Consider the following 23,441-nt stretch of genomic DNA (forward strand, 5'->3'; position numbering starts at 1 on the left):
GTTACGCCGCGCGGGAGCGTACAACGCGGCAGCCCGCAATAACGCCCCGGCTAATTGGCTCGTCCGGCACAGAGGCTGTGGTAGCGTGAAGGTGATTGGCTCCCACCAGAGGAAAGTGACGAAGTAACTTCTCGTTAGCCGTGAGAGACGTCGCTCTGGTCCTCCGGCTTTATGATTCGCAGAGCTGGCAGGCAGCGGCTCTCGCTAATTGGTTAAGAAGGATGTCAGTCTGTCTGTGAGCTCTGTGATTGGCGGATGAGTGCAGAGAGCCTCTCCAGGGGGGCGTGCCTTTTCGCTTCAAGCCCGCCTATTGGCGGTCGGCCGTGCCCGCCGAGGGGCTATTGGCTGCGCGGTGCCGTCGCTCGCGGAGCTGACTGGTGGCCGCCGGGTGGAGCCTCTCCCGCCGTTACCCAGCGGTGCCTTGCGCTGGGCCCCGGCTAGGCCGCGCGGCGGGCGGTATGGCGGTGGCGGTGCGTGCGCTGCAGGAGCAGCTGGAGAAGGCCAAGGAGAGCCTCAAGCACGTGGATGAGAATATCCGCAAGCTCACGGGCCGGGACCCCAACGATGTGAGGTAAGGGGCGGCTTAGCCGGATCGTCTCGAGGAGGCCGCCCCCGCACCTCCGGCGCGGCCCCGGGCTGACTGGTGGCGTCCCCGCGGGGGGTGGGGGAGCAGCGACGGCTGTGGGCTCCGCGCGTGAGACAGCGCCGCGGGAACGCTGCGAGGGGCCCGGGCGGTGCCGCTGAGCTGTGTGCTGTCTTCCGCAGGCCCCCTCAGAACAGACTGCTGGCCCTCTCAGGCCCTGGTGGAGGTAGGGGGCGAGGGAGCTTACTGCTGAGGTAAGGAACCGCGGCTCTGCTTTTCTCTCGTGGCGCCGGGTTGCTGTCTTTGCGTGTTCCGTGTTCTTGGTTTGATCCCCGTGCTCACTGTAAGCGATCAGGAGCTGCTGCTGTAACGACACAGTCGAGTGGGAGGCCTGCAAGGGCACCGGGGATCGATAGCACTGCCTGCAGCGCCTGGTTTGATATCGGTGGCTTTCCTTAGCGGTTCCAGCCGTTAGCCTTAAAGTTAAGGAGGACCTTCAGAATTAAGGGAGGTGCTCTCTGGTGTCGTGGGCCTCCTTTCTTTGGCGTGGTGCAAAATCACTGTCTTGGTAATGAAGAAACTGGGAGCATTTCTAGGCAGGATAGAAAGAATGGAAGTCACCAGGATTCCTGAAACTCGTGTAGGTGACTTCCTTTGTGAATATTCCTGAAACTCGTGTAGGTGACTTCCTTTGTGAATATACCTTTTCTACCCTCTTTTATTTCCCATCTCTGTGGTAGAGCCAGAATCGAGGACAGGCTTGTGCTCACTGATTTCATCGTGTCTGAGTACATAGTACATTTCTTTTGTTAAATTTCAATATCAAATTGTTGCTGAGGTCTTAACACTTAGAAACTTGTGCAAAAAAAGTTTTTGAACCTAATGAGGTAGCTTGTTTGAGTGTAGCTCATTTAGATGAGTGTAACTCATCTGAATAAGTTTAAATGGGTTGACTGACAAACAGTGCATTTAAATACTTTATTACTGTACTAACAGTCAAATGATCACAGGATTGAGTAAAATGTATGCCTTGTTCTGAGGTCACAAGTGGTTTCCTTTCAGGCGTGGATTCTCGGATAGCGGAGGAGGACCCCCAGCCAAACAGAGGGATCTTGAAGGGGCATCCAGTAGGTGGGTGGAAAAATGGATGTAGAGACCTTGCTTTTTCAGAATGAGAGTTTACATTCAGAATACTTCACTGGAATAATTTAGTAAATGATGACCTTCTCTGTCTTCTTCGGAGATTTATTCATGACTTGTAAGCAATGTTTTTGGAGTTGATTGTGTTGGAATCACTTTTCTAAATCCTATAGTAGTTTAAAGATTATTAGAGTAATATGAAGGCTATAGGAATAATGTAAAGATAAAATCAATACTAAGATTCTTGCACAATAGAGATGCTTAAATGTGTAATTCTTTCTCTATTGGATTCAAGGGCTGATGTTGCCTCTGGAATCGCTGGGGAGAGAACTGTATAGGGAAGTAAATAATTCTGTGTATTTATGATGGGTAGAAAACTCAAAGGTGTTGAAATCTTACTCTCACTATAATGAAGAGCGCTTTTCATTTTTGTACTTGTTCCAGTGCAGTGGAAGGGTATTTCTTGTTCCGTGTCCATTCTGCAGAAAACTCCTCCTTTAGCTTTCTGGGCATGCCAGATTCTAAAAGCTTGATTAAAAACTTACACTAAGTAAAGCAGAAAATTCGTTGCTGTCTGCTATATTAAATTTTACATATTAGCCCAGACTTGTTTAACGGTAGACACAAATTGTGACCGGGATTTCCCTTTCATTAAACTTAATGCCTTCTGTGTGACAGCATATACAGAGATTTCAGGCTTTCACAACTGGATGCAGATCCATCAGATGTGGCTTTGGTTATAGCGAGTGCATTTTCTGAGCGCTTACGTGCAGTGGTAAATCTTGACAGAAGCAACACTTGATTTTGAATTTCTGAGTTATACAAAATGAATACTGTGAAATGGCTTTATTGGTAGTAAACTGCTGTGCCACAGAGCTGAGAGCGAAAGCGGAAAATAACTTTCATTTAATATATTGCCTAGCTGTTCTTTGTTTAAAAACCTCAGGTTATCCAATGGCTCAGGTCCCAGCTTTGTCTGTCCTTAACTGTTTTCTTGGTGTTTGCCTAGATAACCTCTGTAGCATTTTGAATTTGAGAAAATCATGCTGCCCTCTATATCTTGATGCATTTAAATCAAACTCAAATTTCCCTTACACAAATAAACATTTTAGATATTCTGGAAAAAGAAAAGCCCAACAAGAAACAAAATCCAAAGCTGTGCTAGAAAGTCAAATAGGGAAGTAATATGGGTTTTTCATTTTTACTTTACTACCAAAGTTATATTAAAATTTAAATCACTTTTCTCATCTGTTACTTTGAAATTTTGAACAGTTTTTCCTACAGTGTTTTTGTAGACAGTGTTTCCTACAATATTTAAAAGCACTTTTAATCTATTGCCGCTGTTCTGATCAACAGTTTTAGTGGAATTGTTGGTCCTGCTGACTATATATGCTGATGTGTATGGATGCTGTCATCAATAAACGTTCTCCAGTGGCCAGTAATACTTTTTATTCCTCAGGCTGGGTGGAGAGCGTCGGACGAGAAGAGAATCACGCCAAGAAAGTGATGGAGAGGATGATGATATTAAAAAGGTAACGCATAGCAAAGGTAGCTGTGCAGGCAAAAAGAAAACATTTACGTGAACTGAGTAGTTTGTATTTCTCTGTTGTAGCCAGCATTACCGTCTTCTGTTGTTGCTACCTCCAAAGAGCGAACACGTCGAGACCTTATACAAGATCAAAATATGGATGAGAAAGGAAAACAAAGGTATGCAGCATCTCTTCATGCATTTATGTGATGCTTCAGAGTCCTAGCCTAGAAAGTAACTTTAGGTTTTAAAAGGCATTATACAGATGCTGTTATGTATCAAAGGTGGTTTTGAAGATGTACCAGAATAGTGTTTAGGTAAATGTTCTCTCAAAATATTTACAGTGGTAACAACACATCATTCATATAACATAGCTGACAGGGATTCTGCTTCTCAAGCCATCTACAACAATAAGATTGTCCTACTTAAAGATGATCTGTTACAATAACAACTTAATTGGTTACTTAACATTTTGGATTGTTGAAACAGGAAATAAGCCCTGAAGGTGAATGAAGGGACATCCACTCTGTTGTGCTTTGTGATATAGAAGATTGTGTCAATGTATCTTGGAAGTTACCAGCTCTTCCTGAAATACCTTTGTAGCTAGTAAAGATGCATCTCAAAAGAGCAATTGTTTAAGACAGCACAGGTGATTCTTAGTTCCATCACTAATTTTGGTGGCTGAAAAAAGGTTTTGAGCATGCAGTTTTCTTTTTTGCAGAGTAGCTCTTTCATAGGTTTCTTTATTCTTACTACTTTCAGGCTTGTTGTGCATACAATTTGACATTCCTTTTGTCTGTATTTAGATTCTTAGTGTACGCATCTCCTTTTTCTTTGTGTGTGTGTGTGTGTGTGTGTGTATTAGAGTAGCTCACTTAAGTTCTTGTTAAGATGCAGTTATTTTGGGAAGAGGTGTTCGAAAAGCAGATTTGCAGCAGTATCCAACCTCTGGGACTGTCCAGTCAGCAGCGTACCTGGTGTCATAATTACTTATGCCTCAAGTAGAATCAGAGCTGAAATAGTGAACTATTTTGAACTTCTTTGATGAGGAATAGAGATCAATTAGAACAAAAAGACACTCTGCTTGGTCTTCTTTTGCAATTATAATGTCACTAATACTGCTGTTGCTTCCATCATGAGCTCCTGACTCTTTCCCTACAGAAGGATTGGTAGTGGACATTTATAGGGCTTCTGGCACAAAAAGTTTGTCTGTTTGGAATTGTAGTTTTAGCATTTTGCATTTGAGTTGTATTCTGGGGAGATGAGAAACAGTGTCAATCTGCGTGTGACTCATACTGGAAAGGGGCCCTTCAGGAAGACAGCATCCATTCTGCTCTGGCTTTGCTCAGGGTCTTCTGGGTTGTCATTCATATACAGATACTCTTGGTCAGGTAATCCCTAGCTTTCAGTTCTTTACTCATTGCTATTTTTGCTGTTTCATGAACAAGTAGTTTTACCTCTGCATGCCAGGTTTGTGCCGCTGGAGTAGAGCCTTGGGGTACTGAGTGAGAAGGGTGGTCTTCGTTCTTCTAATTAGGTGAAAGTTGAAGGCAAGGAAGAAAGTCAGCTTCTTGCTGTAAAGGCTTAATTGGAGATTAAATGGAAAGAAAGATAAGGTGAAATTCAGGAAGTTAGTTCAAAAGAAGGGAATTCCTTGAGGAATTTTGTTTACACAAATTTCTTCGAGTGCCCTTAGTTAGATGAGAAAAATTCTGGTGTGCAGTGTCTTATACAATAAGATACTGTTTGTTAGATTGTGGCAGATAGTCTTTCACTCCTCTGTGGCTATGTTACTACTTAATCCCCTCAGTAGCATGGGGATGTTCTTCAGACAGCTTAACAACCTTCCAATTCAGTGCCTTTTTGAAATCTCACACTGTATTTACTCAGCCTTTTCTTCCATGGCCTCCTGTAGGATTTTGTTTGACTATTAGTGTCATTATTTGCAGATGTGCAGGCTCCTAATTTCCCCAGTGCCAACTGTGCTGTGCTAGGTACTGTGTCTTACTCTTAAGCAAAACATGATATCTTGGTGTAAGTTATATCCTTGACTGCTGGCAGTCGGTTTGTGTTCTATTGCTAGTGGCCTTGTGTGGTAGTGAGCCTTTAAAAATAACCATCTCTGAGGTGGAGAAGTTTCTCTGACTGTTTATACAAACAAATCTTGGTGCTTGAACTGAATCTCAAACTTCTTTTTGTTTTTACTCAGGAATCGACGTATATTTGGCTTGTTGATGGGCACTCTTCAAAAATTTAAGCAGGAGTCCACAGTTGCTACTGAGAGGGTACTTATTTTTAGTTCTATAAATCTTTCAGTTGTAAATAATAAAACCAAATTGTGTGATTAAACTGCTTTAAATAGCAATGAAGATTTGCATGGCGTGGGTTACAGATGTCACAAATTGGTAATAGTACAAATGGGTTTTTATTTGCTTTGATTTGGTGGAATTGGGGGTGGGGAAGCAGGAAAGAGACTGTAGTGATTTAATGACCCCGCAATGCTTTTTGACCATTGCAGAAGTGGTAAGGCAATGATCTGTGTGTGCTTCTTAATTTCAGTTCATCTTTAAAACATATAAAATTCAAAATAGATTCTCTTTTCTTATTGATATTACTTCTTGGGACACTTCAAAATACCTGAAATTTAATCAGAATTATACAGAAATGTATAGCATTATCATGCCTTCTGTTTACATACAAGTGGCTGTTTGCCCTATAGTAGTGAAAAAATGGGCATTCCTCGTTTTAATGAACCGGAGCGTGACTGTACTGATTGCAAATTTTGCATGGCTTAGTATTTCTTTTTTTCTTTGTATGCCCTTTTGAATAGTGGAGGCTATAGTGCTTCTTACTGTTGTCCTGGATGGGTTATTCAATGAAGAATAAAATTTACTTGTAGATTATAAACAGTGTTTAAATGTTCATGGAGAGTTCTACTTTCAGCAGTCTGGAAGCAGATACAAATCCTTTAAATTTAAAACCACTTCTGTGTGTTTTTAGCATACCTGGCTTGCAGTGTTGGTATTGATTACTTTGAGATTCAGTATTTGGATATCCTACTGTTGTATGTAAATAGTATTGAACAGATAGTTCTCCTCCTTCTTGCTTTTAGAATAGGAAACAATTACAAGAGATGGTCTAGCAGTATGTTTGCGTAAGAAAGACTGAGAGGTTCCAATTCATTGCGACATATTTTTGAGAATATGCTGCTACTTCATACATAAAATCTTACTCTAAGTCAAGGTAGAAACCTAAGGGGTTAGGACACAGATATTTTTTGTCCAAGCACTAAACTATACATGTGGGTGTATATATATGTATATATTCTTGGACAACTATTTTGCAATCTGACCATAAGGACATGCAAATAGGGCACTCTTGGATTACATATGTAATTAATGGTGGCAGTACTCCAGAGTATCTGCAGTATGATTTGTTTCATTGTTTACAAACTTCAGCCTATAGCCCTTCATTTGCTTGTGAAGAAGTCATTGTTTTTTCTTCCAGCCGAAATTCCTGAAATCTATTTATTTTTTCTGCCACTTGGAAAAAAAATGTTACAGCAGTAAATCCAAATTGAATGATAGAAAAGCAGTTAAAAAGCCATAGAGGTGCATAGTTAATCCTCCAAAAATTATGTGCCAGTAAGCACTGGCACTCTTTTCTTCCATTACCTGTAATTTAGTAGATGAAGTAGATAAAGATGTTCTTTGGGAATGCCCTTGACAATATAAATAATTTATTTGAGTCGTACCAAACCAGGATGCTTTCTTGATTTAGGAAAAAAAATATTGAGATGAATATTTCCTTATCTTAGCAAAAGAGACGACAAGAAATTGAACAAAAACTTGAAGTACAAGCAGAGGAAGAAAGAAAACAAGTTGAAAATGAAAGGCGAGAACTGTTTGAAGAAAGGCGTGCCAAACAAACGGAGCTGCGGTTACTGGAGCAAAAAGTTGAACTTGCTCAGTTGGTGAGTTTTAGTTTTTGCTCAAATCTTTCTATTGTGAAAAATATATTCTTCTGTATCTTAGGGGATATTTTTGTTTTCAATTCTTAGCAAGAAGAATGGAATGAACATAATGCAAAAATAATTAAATACATAAGAACAAAGACAAAACCTCACTTATTCTACATACCTGGCAGAATGTGTCCTGCTACACAAAAGTTGATGGAAGAATCACAGAAAAAGATGAATGGTAAGTGTTGTTTATGATTCAGGGCTGCTTTTGTTCTTGCCTCCTCTTGGTGTCTTGTACAAATTTATGTCTTTCTGCTTAGATACAGTAATTTCATGGTTAGAGCAAACTGTGTGCTTGCATGGGTGGTCATTATAAGTAAAAACATTATTCCTTCAGTGATTTAATTTGGTGCTTCAGTTCTCTTACAAGAGGTGTATATGTGAGCTCGGGAGAATGTTTTTAAAATGTTCTTTATGTTAACTCTAGTACCCATACGTATGCTGATGCAGCAACTTCATTTTCAGAAAGGCCCATTCTACAGATTGGAAACTGAAGAAAATGCAGGGGGTTTTTTTTTGTTTGTTTTTTCTTTCTTTCTTTCTTTCTTTTCTATGAGTTGTGAACCTCTTCCTTAAAGCATAGCTCTGGAACTTTGACTTTTTATTTCCTTGTGTGTTCATGTGTCTGTTTCACAGAATGACTAAATTTCCCTTTTGGAAAACAATTTAAAATACTGCAGGTGCTGGTAGTCCTGCTGTTCATTTGATTAAACTGAATTTATTTATCTTTTCCTTAAGGAAGCTTTCTTCATTGACTAGAGTGGGGAATAATAGAAGCTGAATCGCCTGACTGAATAGCTTATATTATTAATACTTGTTTTTAATACCTAATCTGCTTTCCACTGATTTTTAGTGTCCTTTGTTTGCCTTATATATAAATACAGTTGTTATTCCTAGATACGAAGGAATTTAGGTACTGTTTTGATATACTGATGGTTGGATTGATTTTCACGAAGTCAAAAGTACTCCTAGCTTAGATCTAGGATTTTACTGTTCTGACACTCAACAGAGCTGTTTATCCTACTTAGTTTAAATTAACCTGCGATCCATTTCATTGTGCATGAATGGCTCGCTACTTCAGAATGAATAAGGATGAAGTTCTTAAGATATTTTGATCACTTATTAGTGTATCTAGGAGAAAATAGTCTTTAGTTTCTGTAGCTACCTGTCTGAAACTGTTGCTTGTGCATTTATTCCCTAGCAATCTTTGAAAGCAGGCGCCATGAATTTGCAGAGCAGATAAACAAAATGGAGGCCAGGCCCAGAAGACAATCTATGAAGGAAAAAGAACAGCAGGAGGTGCAGAATGAAGAAAAGAAAGAAGAACAGAACAAGGAGCAGGAAGAGGGTAAGGTGGTTCAGCAGGTGGAAGAGTTGGAGACAGGTAATCAGCACAATGATGTAGAAATGGAGGAGGTAGGGGAGGAAAAGGGAAAAATAGGTTCAGGGCATAGTGATGCAGAGAAAGAACAGGAAGAGGAAGAACAGAAACAGGAAATGGAGATTAAAGTAGAAGAGGCTGCTGAGGTGAGGGAGAATGACAAGCAACAGGATGGTCAGCACGAAGAGGTCACAGTTGTAAAAGAGGAAATTGAAAATATTCAGCCAGTAGATAATGAGCAGGATATGGCTGAAACGAACGAGGCAGACAGTATAGAACCTGTAGATAATGAGAACGGCAAAGAAGTGGAACCAGAAATGGAATGTGATGCTCAGCCAGAAAAAGTGTGTGATATTCCTTCTCCTGAAAAGGAGAAAGTTATCAAAACAGAAACTGAAGCCGAACCTGAAGAAAAACAGGAGCGGGCACCTGAAGCTCAGCCAGAACCCATGGCTGAGGCCTCCTCTCAGCCACAGTCTGTGCTACCACCACAGTCTCCTCAGTTATCTCAGTCTGTTCAGGATACAGAGCCCCAGGCAGACAAAGATGAAAATGCTGTGGTGTCCGTAAAGGTCGAGGCACAGGCAGAGCAGAATCAGACAGTGAGTGCAGAAATAAAAAATAAGACTAGAAGTAGAAGCAGGGGTAGGGCAGGGAACAAAGCTGCTAAGAGTCATAGTCGCAGCAGCAGCAGCAGTAGTAGCAGTAGTACTTCAAGCAGCACTAGCAGTGGAAGTAGTTCCAGCACTGGCAGCACTAGCAGTCGGAGTAGTTCCAGCAGCAGCAGCACAAGTGGAAGTACTAGCAGGGACAGTAGCAGCAGTAGCTCTACCAGTAGTGAAAGTAGAAGTCGGAGCAGAGGAAGAGGTCATAACAGAAACAGAAAACGCAGGAGGAGTGCAGAAAGGAAGCGAAGGGATGCTTCAGGAGTAGATAGAAGTCACAAGTCCTCAAAAGGTGGGAGTAGAGATGCAAAAAGTTCAAAGGATAAAAGTTCGAGATCTGACCGAAAGAGATCTATATCAGAAAGTAGTCGGTCAGGCAGGAGAACTTCACGGAGTGAAAGAGACCGTAAATCAGACAGGAAAGACAAAAGGCGTTAACAGAAGAGACCAAGCTTCCTTAGCCTAATCTTTGCAGCAGAAGATTATTTGAGTGAAAGGATTCCTTGTAAGGAGGAGGAGAAGGCTGCCTTAAGAATTGCATGCTGTAAAAAATCTTTTGGAAAAATGCAGACTGTTTACCAGGCATTCTTGTACTTTTTACATAATTTTGTAAAAGGTTACCTACCAAAATTATGTGAAGTTCCTGAAAATGTAAAAATAAAAGATTAACACTCCTTTGCATCTCTTTTTTTTTAAATATTCTGTATTCATTAAGATCCTCTGTATATTTTAATAGGTAAATCTTTAAGTTGGTGTGATCACTTTTTCTGTATCATAAACTTTTTTTGTAGAAATAAATGTGCATTTTAAATAAATTGAGATGTCTTGTTGACGCTTAAATTCCCCTTTTAGATCATATGTAAGGAGGCAATATTGCAGGAAACGTAACATTTTGCTTTTCCCCTCTATTCCTTGCAATAATGGGAAACTTAAGGCTCTCTAATCTCTCCAGTGCTAGATGGGAAGGGAAAATAATTGCTTTGAATCTATGCCTTTTTGTTTTCTTCTGTAATCACAAATTCTTAGTCAATTCTATATTCCAGTTCTATGAAACTGTTTTCCTACCTGTAGGCAAGCAGTGATTAAATGTGAACACTTAAAGCTGACCGAGATAGCTCAAGTCAGTATGGAATACCGCTCTCACCTGCTTTCTGCAGGTACTTTGGTTGTGTACATTTATGTTTTGAGGTAGTTGATATGTTTAGTAATGCTCCTTGCTTTGATGGACAGTGGCAGAAAGAGTTCAGCTCGCTTCTCAACCAAGAGTGTTTTAGTTGCAGTCCTATCTTTGATCCCTTCATACCACTAGGAATAATTACGTTGCAGTGTTGGAGTTACTCGGGACTACGTAATACTGACATTGTGTGCGTGCAAGAATGTTTCCTGAATGTATTTAATACAACACGAAGTGGTATGGTATGTTATCTATGAAGAGGAATTCTGTTTTATATAATTTTGTATGAAGAACAATAACATCTGTTGCTGTGTTCTGTACATGTGCAAATAAATGTGGCTTTGTAGACTACTCTCAATGCCTATGTCTGTTTCTGTAAGACTGCCTTTGTATGCTTAAAGCATGTGTCGTAACTGCAGGTGATTGTACCTTAGTTCTGTATCTGAAGTCATTCTTACAGATTTTAATTAATGTCTCATAACTGAATGTGAAACACTGCTATCGTCTGGACTGCTTGGGCAGGAAGAGAATTCATCTCATGCTGAACCACAGCCTGGGGAGTCCTGGATAGATTTCCAAATGGAAATGAGCAATAAGTTGATTTTAATTCAGCAAATAACTACACATATGCTTTTCTGGAATACAGTGTGCATAGTTCTAGGGGGGGAGGGTGTTAATTTTTGGACTCGGAGTAGCGAGAAAGTTCCAAAGTACTGATCTTCATTGCTTACAGAAACATGTCTAGCAAGGGATGACGTTGGGATTTCCTCCAGGACAGATTTAAACACTGGGGAGAGTCCTCAGGTTTCTTTTCTCAATGAGTTCAACATGTTACTCAGACTCTTCATCCATTCATTACTGAGATATCCCATATACTCTGCTGCTCTACCAATAAGATTCCTTTTTATCGCTTAGAAATCTTCCACATTACCTTCAGAGGAAAGTGATTAGTGCTGGGTTTTACGTGCGGGGGTTTTTTGGTGTTTTTTTTTGGTGGTGGTGGTTGGTTTTTTGTTTGTTTTTTTTGAGGCAAAATGTTCCTATATCTTAAGGTGTTAAGCAGCAGTTTACAAACAGGAACACGTTTTTATAATGAGTTGCTGAGTACGTGTTACTGCCTTGTATGTTTCTAAAGGCGATTTGAAATGAGAAGTTAGCAGAAGCTATTTTAATTTTCTTGGTTTTTTTTTTTCTTGTTGCTGTTGACATATATAACGTGAAGTACTTTGAAGGTTTGTCTTTTTAAGCTTGAGCAATCCAGTGTTGAGTAATACATTTTGTAGGTTTATTGAGAGGGTTTAGGCAGCAATATATCCTTGACAAGGTGAGAATACAGGCGTTTTGTTGCTGTTACAAAGCAGGTGATGTGTTTGATAGTTCAGTGCTCCTTCAAGAAACAACTGCCACTACTAAACTGTGCTGGAAATGATTTTGCCAAGCCTAAGCAGCTCAGTGCAACGTATGTATAAAAATGTTGGTATCTAATACATTTCTAAGAATGAAGTTTTCTAAAAGCTAGGTATTCCAACCAATCTTCTACTCGAGTAGTAGGATAACATAATAGTATGCTACTAGCACAGTACTGCAGAAAGACCCTTGTCTTAAAAAACAGTTTTAGTAATTTAGTTGCAGTTCAAAGTTCTACCCTCCCACACAGAAATGTTTTTACAGCAGTAGATAGAACTGTGTATTCTTTTAGACTGAAATGATTTCAGAGTTATGGATAAGACTGAGAGCATGACTGCAATTTCCTTCTTCTCTTCCAAGTCTACTATTTCAAATAGTGGAAACTGAATATATTTTTCAATATTCCATAAATATTTAAAGACTGCATTTGGTGCAATAGTTTTGGAGTTCTGGGAATTAAGTGCAGATAGAATGTGAGTAGAAAATCACTAGGATGTTTTATTTCCTTTCCCCATAGGGATGAGTAGAGATGAAAAAACAAATACCCTGGCCTCACTTCACTCAAGGAAAATGAGCGATCAAGAAGGGCAAAAACTAATAAAGTTGAGATGCTTTATATGAGTGGGCAATAAACCACATGTAGTGCTTGCGTGAAGTGGTGCACCCTAGATTTAAATAGGAATTTAGAACATATATACAGACATATTTTTTTACAGTGCTTTTATGCTACGTGCACTGACTCTATACCATTTATGTGTCTCCATTTTCTTCAGTCTTGATGGAGAGACAAACTGGAAGTCTCCAGGAATGTGTTGTTTTCCATGGTGTTCTACTCAGAGTCCTTGTCAGAGCAGATTTTACCTGGATTGTTTGTGAACGGTAAGCTGAAACGTGACTTTGCAGGGAATGTAAGCTTCTTCAAATTTATGCTTCTTTACTTGACTGGATTTCTTTGTTCTTAGAATAGTTTCACTGTAAGTGTTCAGAGGAAACTTGAAAGTAATTTTTTTTTTTCTGAAGAAAGGAGGTATTTGCTTAAAAAAAAAAAAAGCTCCAGTCAAATTAATTTCCAAGGCCAGTAAATATGCAAATAGATTTTTCCAGCATCGTTTGTTCATAAGGAAAGTAAAGTTCCTGTGGTTAAGCCCCAGGTATGATTCTGAGATCCAGATTTAGCTGCTGATTTTCTAACAATTACCGTAATTACCGTGATACAACAGGACAAACTCGTTCATTTCATGTGTGTCCCAGATCTTCAAATTGGGATCCCTGCTCAAATAAGTGTTCCTGGGACCACAGGTGATGATGGCAGCAAGTGCTGTGGCAGTGGTATATATACTTCATATACAGATATCTGTGTTTTAGAAGATACGATTTTGCTCATTTTACTTCTTTTCCCCAATCTCAGTTACAAAGAAAACCTGTGTTTTACACAAACCCTGTTGGGGCTGTTTTTATGGTGGGGACAGTATTCTAATATGTTACAAGAGGTAAGACATTGAAACCTTAGGGATTTATTATCAAGATTCAAAATATTAGGTTACAAGTTCCATGTTTTGCTAGAAATACAAGGTGGTTGTGTTTCTAAACCTTTTTGTAACAGGCAAGCAGTAATTCCTTTTCCTCACAACTTAACTCCATAGCCAAAACAATTTGGCTTATATATGGCTAAAGAACAACTGACGCCTATTCAGATTTATTTAACTGGAAGAGGTGAGAGTGAATTAATGTTCCTTCTCTTCCTTTCGTTTATTAGATTTTAAAAAAATACTTGTTTGAAACAAATGTATATATTTTTTGCATGAAACATAATTCAATGTAAAACCTGGTCTGCACTTTTATCCAAACATCCTAAATCAAGAGAACTGTTGTAATATTCTTCCACTTATTTGTGCAATATTCTACACAGTGAAACCTTACATTCTGTACAGAACCTTTTGATGCTATCATAAAAATATAATCAAAACTGTATATAGTGTTATCATATATTGTTTTTTATGTACTTATACATGTTACATGTTTGTAGTTCAGTAGTTAGAGTTACTAACATATAATTCCCAGAGATTTAATAGCATTTTTAACAATAGTTTCATCCTTATAAAAGCTGCTGGAAATAGAATTTAACTTACTGTTCGCATTGTTTGTCTTTGCATGAATGACAGTACTTACATTTGTTGCTTCAGTTCTGCAGAAGGGTGTCTGACTTTTACCTGCCAAATAAACAAAGTGAAGTCTCAGCCTATCTGATGTGAAGTTTTCAACTTTGTCCTTTGGAAGCCAGCTATAATAAGCTCCACGAACCTTTATCTTTGAATTAAGTTCAAAGGTGATCAGAAGCTGTTTGTATAACATCTGCAAGTGTGGGATTTACACCCTGAAGAAAAGAATATTTGATATGTATTTTGTTATGGAAGTTATGTTAAAGGTGCAAGTAACGCATAACAAAGATCAGAGCACTGCTAAGCAGCCTTTGAACAGCTTAAAACCCAGAAGAGCGATTGTTGAGACTAAGCTACACAATGAGCATTGCCCACAGTAACTTGAAAATTGTAGATGTAGATTAAATGGAACAGCTAGGATGGGCTGCAACAATTTTATTATCTCCACATAAAGACCTGCGAATCAGTTTGTCCACATGAAAAGTCAGAGCCATTTTGAGAGATCTTTTGACAAATACAATATAATGTGTAGATCTCAAGGTGGGGGTGTCTTAGTTTTCTCTCCAGTGCAAACTTACTGACCTATGTAATTTTAAGTGTCAGAGTATTTGGCTTTTCCATGTTTAGGTGAACCACCTTCAGCTTATCAGGGTCAAAAAGGGACTGCTAGTCTTTCTAAACCCACAGTTGGTGTTTGTCTTATGTTGGTAAGCAACATTCTGACTCTTCTGATCAGCTTTTAATCTTGCCAGTATAAAAATTCTGTCCTTATGATTTTGTACAGCGCTTTATATCGGGGTACTGCCTAATATTAACGCCTTCTGTAGTCCTTCCCTCTCCCCAGTAAACATTTCTTTGTCTATTCCTTCTCATCAATCTATCCTAATCTGTAGCAATTTGGGAATGAAAAGCTTGTCCATCTTTTTCCTCCTCGGACTTCTATGAACTTCTGATTTTTCAGTTGCCTGGTATTCTATTTTCTCCACCTTCACCTCCTATGGTTAAACCAACAAGGACCCCAGGAAAGGTCCCCAGTCATTGGCCCTCTAAGCATTATAAGATCCAGGGGAGTGGACGAGAGAGAATATTGGTGCTAGGGATGGGGGCACCATCAATTGGTGCTACTGAGAGGAGAGCACTGGGGGGACGAACCTTGTGTGTGTTCATCCCAGTGGGTACGTGGGGCAAGTAATCTACCAGAGAACTCACAGCAGAGGCAGCTGGTGTGTTGGGTCATAGGGGAGGCTGTCTGACTCTGGTCATGCAGCAAGAGAGTGGGGCAAAGTATTAGACTGCAACTGGAGGACATCAGCTACTGTGATTTCCTTGTTTGCAGGACATAGCTGGTTAACGCGACCCTGGTTGCGGTGCACTTTGTGCTCTGCTTCCCAGCCTTCTGTAGATGTTTGCTGGCTCGTCGGTCAGGTTAAGCACCAGTATCTGGGCAGGTTTGGGTTGGGGAGAAGGAGAGAGGGGAACTGTGCTGCAAGTAAGGCACAGCTTAGGCACCCAGAAAGAAAAAGCGAAACAAATTATGTGCGACTCATGTTCAGGACTGAAGGAAGGGCAGGTTTACTGTGAAGTTCAGGGTAATGCTCTGAAGCATTTGAAGCAAAATTTACTTGTAAAGCAAAACCACTCTGTAGGATCTTATTTACAGCCTGACTTCATATCTATATAACCTGTGTACAATTCCCTGCATAACTACTTTGAAGTATAATATGTATTTGAGAAAACATTTATAACTCCACTGGGGGATATGTTGCTAAGAAACAGAAGGTATTTCTTAAAAAGCAAGACTTACCATCTGCTTAGATTTGAAGCATTTCTCTCTGATAAACTGTGTGGTAATGATGCACGAAATTTACAATCCAACTTAAAATCTTATGGTCATGATATCTTACAAACTCATCCATAATCCAGAAAACAAACAAACAAAAGCCCGTGATAGGGTGATAGATAAACTGTGATGTGAGCAGAACCAGAGTTTCTTTGTATTCAAAACATCAGTCTAGCTACCAGGATTTGGTTAATTATTAAACGTATGCGTGTAATCAGGACACCTGACTTTGCAGTTTGTTAGCAGACTGAGTATAGTGTACTTCTGCTCAAGCAGATGACAGAAGGGAAATGGGATTTATTTGCAACTTTTTGTTAGGATAAGAAAAATAATGTAGAATATTCTTGTGCTCTGCACATCAGGGCACCCACAGTTTCTAGATTTACTTAAAAATGTCAAGGATATTGGATCACAGGATTTTCCTGCTAGTACTTTCATTTTTAACAAGCCTACGGAGTACAAAGGTACTTTCAGAATGGAAGAAATGTGGTGATTGGGAATGTGAGAGTAAGTAACTCCTTTTTTTTTTTTTTCCTAAAGGTGTCAGTGTACATTTAGCTGTTACAAACCATTATGTTGGAATTAGAGATGAAGCACTGAATGAAAATGAGTAGCCGTAGAAAATCTTTGTTGTCGATATACTGAGTTTCTGAATGATTGGCTTAAAATTTTCAAGCAAAAAAAAAAGAGGAATATTCCTGAAAAACCTACTGACTGGCCTGTGTTGTGTAAGAATGTAAAGATCGAAGTTCAGTCGAAACAAAACAAAGTTCTTGAATAGCTCACTTCTCTCAGGTTTCCTCAAGACAGTCAATGTAAAGCAACTTTCAAATATTTTTTGCTCATTCCTTACAGGTATATATATGTTAAAGAAAGGGTAGGCTGTAGAGCAAGAAAGATTGTACATCTTTGTTTCATAGCCTGTTCTGCAGTACTGTGTTTTTCTATTCTAAGCAAACTGTTTGGAGTTCCTTGTTTGTTTGCTTGCTTGCTAATTATTTCTATGTAGCACACAGATAATACATCCTTTATGTCTTTAAAGACATGAAAAGACATTAAAGATGAAGTAAGGGCAGTAACTGGTAATGGAGTTCCTGGGGATTAAATAGCTCTGCAGGAGGCAGTCAGCAAGCCAGTCAATCACTAGTGGACAGCAATAAGCAATGTGCAGGCAATTTCATACTAAATGCTTAGTCCTCCTCTGCTGATAGCCTTATTTTCCTGGGGAACCATTCTGACTTCCCCAGCCTCTGGGTGCTCAGAGATGTCTGCCTGTGTAGGGAATGGGCTCCAAACTGACTGGAGCACATAAGTAGTGGTTTCTGTGGTATACAGAAGTGAAAACAAAGAGAAAGCAAAATCATTCAAATTGAATTTAATAATTTGTTTTTGATAACGTCTTTAAGGTTTTACTGCTTAAGCTTACCTATTTTCTTTATAATATTAATATATGCAAAATAGCAGACAAAACCCATACAATAACTACCAGATTTAACTTAGAATTTAAAAAATAAATCATTAGAAATTCACTTGGAAAATATTTTTAGCTGCTTAGATTTGTGTTTGATAGTTGAATTTGCTAATTCTCCACATTTCAGCCTTGAAAGCTTGGATGACAAGTGCTAAAAGCAATGCTCATATTGGAGAGGAGCTTTTCACCTTGGTGTCTGCACAAAGTAACATAAAAACAGGATAGGGGTTCTTTTTTCCATTCTGTATTTTCAGTAACTCTCCATCTGGTGATGAGGTGATATCATCGAATCATAACATTTTAATATATTATCATGTATCAGGGTTTTTCAATAACCTATCTGACTTCAGATGAGGTGGTTACCATACTTAGGTGCTCCTTTCTTCTTACATATTATTCCAGCGGCAATGAGCAGAGTTCAAGCCACTACAGACTACCTGGGACCTGACTGCCGGTATCTGAGCTTCAAAACAGGGGAGGAGATCATTGTATACTCCAAACTTTCCAGGAAAAATGAAAATTTGTGGATAGGAAGTGTAAGTATTTGAATTTGATAGACTTCTCACATAAATAATTTAGATACTATAATAATAACAACAGCACTCTGCTTCCTTCTAGGGATTTTCCATCTCTTTTGTAATGTTAACTAGTCACGGGTCAACATCGTGTTTGTGAGATGGTTCATTGTTGTTATCTTTCTGTAAAAGGAAAAATCAAATCTGGCTATCAATTACTCATTGAGAAAGAAAGCCCCGATCAGAATCCAACTTTTCTGACTTCTCTTCTAATCATTTGGTTGCAACGATTTCCTCCAGTTCCCTTAAGAGCATTCTGGTCTGTTGGGTCAGGTCTGCTGGTAATGAGTTTTTACGGTTACTTAGTGGACAATCCTGTGTTGGGACCTGACATTACAGTTCAGTGCTCAGGGAAAGTTCCCAGAGAAGTTATCAGATATATTTAATGGTTTGGAACAACTGACAATATAGTTAGAGCAACCATTATGTTAGAGCTAAAAAGCAGTGGATGCACAGATCCAATTCCAACTGCTAGTAAAACTGAGTTGGAAGGGAGCTTAAAGCGCACCCAGACCCAGCCGTGCCATGTGCAGGGCTGCCCCCCACCAGCTCAGGCTGCCCAGGGCCCCATCCAACCTGGCCTTCAGTGCCCCCAGGGATGGGGCACCCACAGCTTCTCTGGGCAGCTGTGCCAGCACCTCACCACCCTCTGAGTAAAGAATTTCCCCCTAACATCTGATCGAAATTTCCCTTCTTTTCGTTTAAAACTCTTCCCATTGCCCTATTGCTATCATCCCATGAAATATACTTCTTGCTTCCTGAATTGGAAAATAGAACAATTTTGTGAAGGAAAAATAAAAAATAAACCTTTCTTTTTCTTTTTTTTTTTAAACCAAACATAATGAAGGGAGCAAGGGGCAGTCCTCGCTGTTTGTTTGTTCATACTTTTCTAGCATATATGCAAGCACCCAATAATCATCGTTGAAGTTTAAATGCTCTCACTCCTTTAATATGTCTTACAGAAAGGAAAAGATTTTGGATACTTCCCAAAAGATGCTGTGAAGGTTGAGGAAGTTTTAATTGCAGAAGAAGTTGAAGTACTCACTAAGGTAAACCAAAATCACCAGATTCTCCAGTGTAGTTTACACCACATGAAAAATCTAAAAACAGGTTAGAAATTCATGTTTCAATGCATATTTTATTTCAGATTATTCAAGACAAAGTTCTTTTGTTACTACTCCATTTGTGTGTTTGTTGTATTTTAAGATAATTTTTATCTGATAAATAATATAGAACCACTAGGAATAATTCAGTTACTTACAGTCCTTTGTATAAAGTTATAGACACAGAGGAAGAGAATAAAGATACATTGCTCTGTCAGGCAATGCTGTAGAAAATTATATATGAAAATATTTTAAAAGTTTGTATTTTTCTTTTAGGAAACTGATTTCCTTTGTCTTGATGGAGACGAGTATGGATTTGAAAACGAAGACAGTGCATTAGATTATCAGAACAAAGAAAGTGAATATTCATCATCTGACGCAGAATCAGAGCTGCAAGAAAACGAACTCTTAAATCATGCAGGGAACTCCATCCAAAAGGAAGAAACAATTGAATCGGGTTTTGAAAATGGTTCCAAAGAATCTGAGAGTCAGGAGTCTGCAAGCAAAAAGTTGGTTAGTGAAAATGAGAACAGAAACGAAGATGCTGAACAGCCAGAACTCCAAAATAGTCTCCCATTGGAGCCCATTCCAACTCAGACCAGTTGGGTGGTTTCCAATCTTGCAGGGTGGTTTGCCACAGGAAGTGAAAATGATGAAGAGACCTTAAAAGCCGTTACTGAACCTTCAGAAGAAAATAGTTACCAAGGCAGAAAAATAGCAGTGACAGCTGACAATGACTTAGAGGAGCCAAATGATCAGGAGGAGCAAGACCCCACGGGATCTGGTTGGCTTCAGAGTGGACTGAAGGATTTTCTGTATTTTGGTAAAGAGAGTGAGAATGTTGGTTTGGTATCAGAAAATGATGTAGAAATCCATGATGTTTCTAGCGTGGATGCTCACTCCTACAGTGAACATGAAACAGCAGTCACAGAGTTATCGACAGAAAAAGAACAAAATAGTGAGAGTCGAGGATCCACATCAAATTGGTTTAGTTTGGGTTTAAGTGATGTACTAAATTTTGGGCAGGCAGAGAAAAATGCAGTTGCTATGGAAGACCATGAAAGCAAAGAAGGAGGAGATGAAGCAAGTAAGAATGAAGAAATACGGACTTTCAACCAGCAGGAATCACACACAGACAAAGAATCAAATGAGACAGTCAAAGAAGTGTTAGGTGAAGCAGATGAGAATTATGCACAAGAAGTAATAGATTCAGACAGCAACACGCCAAGTGCCAGGGAGATAACAGCAAGTGTGTATACTCTTAATGATACCAAAAACATCTCAAGCAGCACAGGATCATCTTTTGATAAACTAACAGGTGACAAAGAAGATCCAGTTGACCCCTGCAGTTCAGAACAAGATGTGGTATCAGTAAGTCAACTGCTAAAAAACACTGAAGATAAAGAAAGAGATCCAGAGTTGGAAAGGAACTACGGCCAGACAGGTTGGTATGAAAATATCTGGAAGGGCTTCATTAATTACATAAACAGATATGATAAACCAATTGAATCAGGTCAAATTTCTTCTCCCATCTCAGTATGGTGATCCCTCAAACACAAAAAATATAGAAGAAATGCCTGACGTATCAGAAGAACAGAACCAGCTCTTCTCTTTAGGATCTTTTGCAGATGTAATGATGTTTCAGAGTTCAACAGCTAAGGGAGAGAAAGCGTGGAGTTTGCATGGGATGTGTTTAGTTGTTCCAGTGTTGAAGAATATGTTTCTAAAAGTAGTGAAATTTACAAAAACACCAACATAAGAGGTTATTATGACCTTATCTCCAAAGGTTCTCTGTATTTACCTTGAAGATAATATTTACTTTCAACCTTAAGTTTTGAAAATACAGTGTGTTCACAGGCATGAGATTTTTCTTCTAGTGAACACCATTCGCTTTCAAAAGAGGAACAAAGTGAAGAAAAAGAGAAGAGAGTATGTGTGAATGAAGAAGTGTGCACTTTAAATCAACTGGAAATTGGAAACTGCTGCAGGGAGAATAAAAAACAGAAGCAGTTGAAACAGTGCAGAAAGAACAAAATAACCTCAACGCTTATGTTCATGAACCTGTAAATTCAGAAAATGAATTACACACTTGTGGGAACCACTTAGGTGTCAGGATTATCCCATGTGAGAGTGGCACCAGTCTCGCTCTGGAAATGCTGTGTGATAAATGCACGGATTCACCGAACCCATTCATTACGTACCAACAGTTTTAATTAGAAATGTTAAGCTGAGAGCAGCTCTGTGAAGAAAACAAACTTGTGCAGCTGCACCCATTTGAAAACCTTCACTGTGAAACCACAGCCTACTCGTGGAAGCTATTGGGTCATTTGTGATGGGGATCTTTGGCCATTTGTGTCCCTGAAGCTTAGAATTAAAAGATAATTTTGTTGTAGATTGTACGTTTTTCTACATGGTTTGGCAAAGCGTGGGATATTTTTTTTGGTTTGTTATGTTTTTTTTTTGAAAGTATATTTTGAAATGCTTTTGATTCACTCCAGAAAATTCATTTCAGGAAATTTACACAGGAAATAAGGCAGCTGATTCCTTCCAATAACTTTCTGCATGAACATGTCTGTGTTTTTTGTATTTTGCAGTGATGTTCGTTACTGTACTGTAGAAAATGGCTGATCTTTAATCTTACATGACGTCTTTAATTATTGAGAAGAGAGAAAATAAAATGAAAACCTGTTAGAGGTTCATACCTTGTAACAACAACAACAACAAAAACTGTCTGAGAACAGTTGTTGAATCCTCTGAAAATAAACACCATTTCCTCTCACAATTATCTGCAGGAGTAGGCAGTAAAAGAAGGCTGCTGGAAGAAAAGCCAGAGGATAAATATGAAATGGATGCACCTACTGACAGTGAGCAACATTCAGAAGAGATAGGGATTCCTTCAGTAAATTCTGAAGAAAAAATGCCAAGCTTAGTAGCTGATTTTCAACATGACGATGAGAGGTCTTTCTCAGATGACATTTTCCAAATTCAGAACTACATTCCAGATAATGGTAAGTGTAAAATTTCCTAATTTGAAATGACAAAAAAAAAAAAAAAGAGTTGGAATTATACTAAATATACCATAGCAACATAATTTTTCTTTTTTCTTTTTTTCCTTTTTTTTTTTCTTTTTCCTTATAAACAAACCAGATGGAGGCTGGATACATCAAATACTTCTGTACCTGACTGCTTTTGAGATGGGGGAACTGGTAAAGTCTGTTTTTTCAGCAATTACGAGTATTGTGAGAGAGGTAAGAGCTTCTCTTTGCTTCCATGAGTATCTGTTACTAAGATACTAGTGACAAGTCATGAGTGGTGCTCCCCAGGGGTCAGTATTGGAGCAGATCCTGTTTGGTATCTCTATTGATGGTTTGGATGAGCGGATGGAGTGCAACCTTAGTAAATCTGCACATTACAGCAAGCTGGGAGGAAGTGTCGATCTTCCTGGGAGTAGAAAGGCCCCACAGAGGGAACTGGACAGACTGAATTGGTGGGCTGAGGCCAATAGTGCGAGCTTTGACAAGACCAAGTGTTGGGTCCTGCACTTTAGTCACAACAACCCCATGCAGCACTACAGGCCTGGGGCTGAGTGGCTGGAAACCTGTGCAGAGGAAAAGGATCTGGGGGTGTTAGATGACAGCCAGTTGAACATGAGCCAGCAGTGTGCCCAGTTAGCCAAAGCGGCCAATGGCATCCTGGCTTGTATCAGAAATAGCGCAGTCAGCAGGAGCAGGGAGGTGATCATCCTCCTGTACTCAGCTCTGAGTTCTGCACTTTGAGTACTGTGTTCAGTTTGGGGCCTCTTCCTACAAGACACTGAGGCCCTGAAGTGTGTCCAGAGGACAGTGAAGCTAGCGAGGGGTCTGGAGCACAAGTCTTATAAGGAGACTTGAGGGAACCGGGATTGTTTGGTCTGGAGGAGTCTCAGGGGAGACCTTACAGCTCCGTACAACTAACTGAAAGGAAGTTGTGAAGTGGTGGGGGTTGGCCTCTTCTCTCAAGGAACAGTGATAGGATGAGAGCAAATGGCCTCAAGCTGTGCTAGGGGAGGCTGAGGCTGGGTATCAGGAAAAACTTACCCGAAAAAATGGTCAGGCAGGCACTGGAATGGGCTGCCCAGGGAGGTGGTGGAGTCACCATCCCTGGAGGTGTTCAAGCGTAGATGTGGCACTGAGGAACACGGTTAGTAGGTGGTGATGGGTTGGTGGCTGGTCTAGCTGATCGTAGAGGTCTTTTCTCCAGAACTCCTTGCAGCGACAGCAGCCTCTTCACAACGATTAACGGCAGCCCCAGTACGATCGGTTTTTACCAGCCAGGCAGGTGTGCCCAAGGCCCAGCCCCCCGCGGCGCCGCACGCCTCCCTCAGGCTGGGCCGGGCCGCGCCTCACGGCGGGGAG

General features: G+C 39.8%; 2 protein-coding genes and 1 long non-coding RNA gene across 6 annotated transcripts in view; 2 read left to right on the plus strand and 1 right to left on the minus strand.

Annotated features, from left to right (window-relative positions):
* The first annotated feature begins 366 nt into the window (after positions 1-366).
* PNN (pinin, desmosome associated protein) lies at positions 367-10,843 on the plus strand. Its single transcript, XM_421253.7, has 9 exons — positions 367-571; positions 766-837; positions 1,646-1,714; positions 3,183-3,255; positions 3,336-3,430; positions 5,461-5,536; positions 7,069-7,224; positions 7,312-7,450; positions 8,474-10,843. The coding sequence occupies exons 1-9, from the start codon at positions 459-461 to the stop codon at positions 9,754-9,756; spliced, it is 2,076 nt and encodes a 691-aa protein (XP_421253.1). The 5' UTR covers positions 367-458; the 3' UTR covers positions 9,757-10,843.
* Positions 4,093-23,379, minus strand: LOC107053516. The gene is made up of 3 exons (XR_005860526.2): positions 23,124-23,379; positions 14,069-14,109; positions 4,093-4,825 (listed from the first exon to the last, which is right to left on the minus strand). It is a non-coding gene; the product is annotated as an uncharacterized LOC107053516 (long non-coding RNA).
* Positions 16,130-23,441, plus strand: part of MIA2 (MIA SH3 domain ER export factor 2) — a 29,291-nt gene continuing 21,979 nt past the window's right edge. For 3 of the 4 annotated variants that reach the window (XM_004941776.5, XM_015287662.4, XM_004941778.5), the window contains exons 1-6: positions 16,130-16,405; positions 17,772-17,905; positions 18,907-18,993; positions 19,324-20,491; positions 21,840-22,055; positions 22,195-22,295. In XM_004941776.5, the coding sequence (XP_004941833.2) occupies positions 16,291-16,405; positions 17,772-17,905; positions 18,907-18,993; positions 19,324-20,491; positions 21,840-22,055; positions 22,195-22,295 (1,821 nt within the window). In that variant the 5' untranslated portion in view covers positions 16,130-16,290. The remainder of the gene's footprint in view (positions 16,406-17,771; positions 17,906-18,906; positions 18,994-19,323; positions 20,492-21,839; positions 22,056-22,194; positions 22,296-23,441) is intronic. The other variant, XM_040701975.2, reaches the window with a different exon arrangement.

This window comes from Gallus gallus, chromosome 5 (genome assembly GCF_016699485.2).
Source record: "Gallus gallus isolate bGalGal1 chromosome 5, bGalGal1.mat.broiler.GRCg7b, whole genome shotgun sequence".
Taxonomy (NCBI): domain Eukaryota; kingdom Metazoa; phylum Chordata; class Aves; order Galliformes; family Phasianidae; genus Gallus; species Gallus gallus.

Coding starts and splice junctions, on each gene's coding strand:
- PNN (XM_421253.7), top strand. CDS start 459: ATGGCGGTGGCGGTGCGTGCGCTGCAGGAGCAGCTGGAGAAGGCCAAG. Junction 1,715..3,182: donor CTTGAAGGGGCATCCAGTAG/GTGGGTGGAAAA, acceptor TTTATTCCTCAG/GCTGGGTGGAGAGCGTCGGA. Junction 7,225..7,311: donor AAGTTGAACTTGCTCAGTTG/GTGAGTTTTAGT, acceptor TTCAATTCTTAG/CAAGAAGAATGGAATGAACA.